General features: G+C 46.2%; 1 protein-coding gene across 1 annotated transcript; it reads left to right on the top strand.

The window, feature by feature from the left end:
• Positions 1-32: 32 nt before the first annotated feature.
• LOC111255137 (uncharacterized) lies at positions 33-3800 on the top strand (the record flags this gene model as incomplete). Its single annotated transcript, XM_022816799.2, is given in 6 exon segments — positions 33-371; positions 556-713; positions 1061-1229; positions 1401-1590; positions 1898-2706; positions 3069-3800. Coding segments are annotated over 6 exon segments (2397 nt in total), but the record flags the coding sequence as incomplete, so codon positions are not given.
• Between the last annotated feature and the right edge of the window lie 4 nt (positions 3801-3804).

Here is a 3804-nt window from a genome sequence, read left to right as displayed (position 1 = left end):
TATATATATATATATATGGCCTGCATTTTTAGGTAGACTCACGAGTACCTAAGCCTCCTAAACCACCGGAGAAGCCACTTATGCCGTACATGCGGTACTCGCGTCGTGTATGGGATCACGTAAAGGCACAAAATCCTGAATTGAAATTATGGGAGTTAGGAAAGCTGATTGGCCAAATGTGGCGCGATCTGCCAGATGAGAACAAACAGATATACATCGACGACTACGAAGTCGAAAGGGCGGAGTACAGCGAACAATTAAAGAACTATCACAGCTCGCCCGCCTATCAAAGCTACGTTGCGGCAAAAGTACGAGCGCAGCAGGCGGCTGATGAGCGTGAACAGAATGAAAAATTAGGGGGACGTGGAGCAGTAAGTTTACTTTTGTTATTCCTCTTCAAGTAATTTATTTTATTTAAAACGTTGTATATCTTATATTTATAGACGATGCTTTTTTATTACTGTATTATAAGCGATCACCTGATGCATATACTAAGGCTCATTTAGATGAGCCGTTCTATAATTACGTAAAACGTACGTTTTTCTGCAAGCATAGTACTCATCAAAGGATGCAAATAAAGTCTCGATCCAACCGGCCGAAGACGATGATGACGCGGAAGAGCTTTCTGTGAAGCATCTGGCTGCCTCGCGTTACATGCGTAACCACCGTCTTATTCACGAAATTTTCTCGGACGCCGTTGTGCCAGATGTCAGGTATCAGTTGTTTCCGCAAGTGTTTGAGATTCATTTTTGTATTTCTGTTTTCATATCAATCAGATCGAATTTATACATATGCCAACCGTGGTTCAAAGAGCCAATGAGTGACGCATATTTAGTAAAAAGTTTACTTACAACGAGTTGGATATCAGTATTTTACAGAGTTCGCTCAGTAGTTTTACAAAAAAACATTTCGCCAGAAAGTCAATGGTATTTGAGTATCGGGGTGCTAACTATTTTTCGGTGGCGATCTTCTATTAATGTGTTTTGGTTGCGTAACGGAAACAAAAAACTTCCTATACCCCTTGTCTTCTCTGTCTCATGTGTATCTTCAACTTCTCTAGGTCGGTGGTTACAAGTCAGCGAATGGCAGTACTTAAGCGACAGGTACAGTCACTTACGATGCATCAGGAGAAGCTTGAAACAGAACTGCAACAAATTGAAGCGAAATTTGAAGCCAAAAAGCTTAAATTCATGGAAGCTAGCGAAGCATTCAACTGTGAACTTACGAAGGTACTTCGTTTTATACATTTTTAGGAAGTACAAGTGAATGTATGCTTTCATTGAGGTATCTTTATTGAAATATATCTAACCCGAATTACTCGGTTCCATCTGCTATGCTCAATAGAAATACGTGTTCTTAGAGCCTGACGTGATTTTTTGCGCTCTCGTTTCTCTCAACAGCGAACAGTTAAAGCAGTTGACCCTGACGCGTACGAAAAAATGGTGGAGAAAGCCCTAGAAGGCCTCAGAGAGAAACAAAAGGAAGAGGAGAAACGGGCAGAGGAAGCCGCACGACTGGCTGAGATTGAACGTGAAAAAGAACGGGAAGCTCGCGAGAAGGCCGAAAAAGAGCATCAACAGCGTGAAAAGGGTACTTAGTTTGATTAAATTATTTTATTGCAAGCCGTCAAAAAAATTAGCAAACATTGTAGTCGTTTCAAGGAAAGTAAAACGCAGAACATGTTTTTCAGTGACAGATTAACATATTGAACGCAGGTTTTTTTCTTGTGAATAAATTTGAGTTTTTTTATTTCATGGTGAATGTAACTTATGTGAATTTGTCGATAAATGCTATGGTGTAGCACAATGATTTTATTGTTCTTTTGTGTTATGCTACATTGATTATGCGTAACACAAAAGAACATATACTGCAATCTAGACTTCTTTTGCTTTTACAGAAGCAGCAGCTGCAGCCCAGGCAGCACAGGCTCAGGCTGCGGCCCAGGCGGCGGCAGCAGCTGCACAGGCAGCTGTTGTAGTACAGTCAGCTACGGCTACCCCTGCTTCTGCCTCCTCTGTTGCTGTCGCGCCGACTACAGGGGAAAATGCCGCACCGCCCGCCCTCGAGTCGGCGGAAACAGCGTCGGCGGTAGCTGTTGCTACCTCTCCAACAGCCTCTTCGACACCTATCATTGGCGAAGCAACGACAACCTCAGCAACAACAACAACAACCGAAGATTCCACGTCATCGTCATCCCTCATTACGACTGCTCCAGCCCCTGTCACAAAATCGAATGTTGAGTCCCCGGCAGTTGCCACCACAGCATCTCTACTGGCGGCGGATACACCCATGGACGTTGACCAACAACGGGACCAACAACCGGCGTCACAGCATTCGACCGCCACTTCAGCAGAAACCGTTCTCTCGGTAGATCCACAACAACTTCCACAGCAGCTGCCGCCACGAGAACAGCAACACCCTGTTTCTCAGCCGACCAGTTCCAAGCCTCCACCTGTAACCGCGACTCCTTCAGTAGTCGCTAAACCCATAACAGAAGCTGGTGTTGTCCCGGACAAAAAAACCCAACTACCGGTAAATGCAGTGTCAGTTTCCCAAACAGAAGCTGCTAGCACCGGCCCAGATCAAACAGCGCTTGGTACAGGTTCGACTCCTGCTCCTAAAACTACGTCACCCTCACCTCTTACGGGGCCACCCGAACAATCTGGCAAACAAGTCGGAACATCGACAACTCAGTCATCACAAATGGTATGCTTTAATGTGATGAAATAGCTAACTGTTTTCGGTAAAAATATGCATATGCCGGCAGATCAAGACCTTTAAAGGCTTCGGCAAAGTTTTTTTTTTAATATAAAACTACATCTTAGTTAACATGCTAATTGAAAATGATGCGTGTGTCATGGCCTTTGTTCTAATTAGTCCTCGAGCTATCTGAATAAAGTAAGATTCTCAATCATTAACCAAAATCATCATAAATAAGTTATATTGAATCAGTGTTGCATACGTTCTTTCTTGTAACGTTTATATGGGAAACTGGTATTTTTCCTCAGTCCGCAGCGCAGACTAACTTACTCATTCGTAAATAATTTTTACTCTTCTCTAACCCTTAGGAACAACCTCCTATCGTTCCTGTTTCAACAAGCTCGACTGCACCAACACCAACCTCGGCTGCTACTTCGTTCACTCCTGCGGGGCCGCCACCTGCGTCTGTTCAAGCCCTACCCGAAGCCAGTGGTTCCGCGGCGCCCCAACAGCAACCTCAGCCTCAACAGCAGCCTCACCCGTCACCTCAGCATTTCCTTCCATCGGGCTCACAAGGGCCGCATTCAGAGCAGGACGGTCCTCCTAATCAGCAGGTGCCAAGCCATCCAGGTTTGCAGTACGGTCAACCATCATCAACGAGCCAGACTCAAACCCCTCCTACCGGCACGGTTTCCTATATTCCCCCACATTCTCACTATCCTGGTTACGTTCAGGGGGTTCCCCAAGGCCCGCACCATGTGCAGCCCGGTCCCCCACAGATGCAGCAAGGGCCAGGACAGCTGCAGCCAGGGTCACAGCAGATGCAACAAGGTCCACCTCAAGCACAAGGCCCACCGCAAATGCAACAAGGGCCGCCACAGATGACTCAAGGTCCACCTCAGGGTCCACCAGGTCAATCTCAGGTGCCACAAGGTTCATCTCAAGTACAGCAAGGACAGCCACAGATGCAACAAGGACCTCCCCAGATGCAACAAGGACCTCCCCAGATGCAACAAGGACCTCCTCAGATGCAACAAGGACCTCCTCAGTTGCAACAAGGACCTCCCCAGATGCAGCAAGGACCTCCCCATATGCAGCAAGGAC

The sequence above is a fragment of the Varroa destructor genome, unplaced genomic scaffold, assembly GCF_002443255.2.
Source record: "Varroa destructor unplaced genomic scaffold, Vdes_3.0 BEIS01000666.1, whole genome shotgun sequence".
Lineage (NCBI taxonomy): Eukaryota > Metazoa > Arthropoda > Arachnida > Mesostigmata > Varroidae > Varroa > Varroa destructor.
Note: the sequence above shows the minus strand (reverse complement) of the source record. Positions and strands in the feature narration are given on the sequence as shown.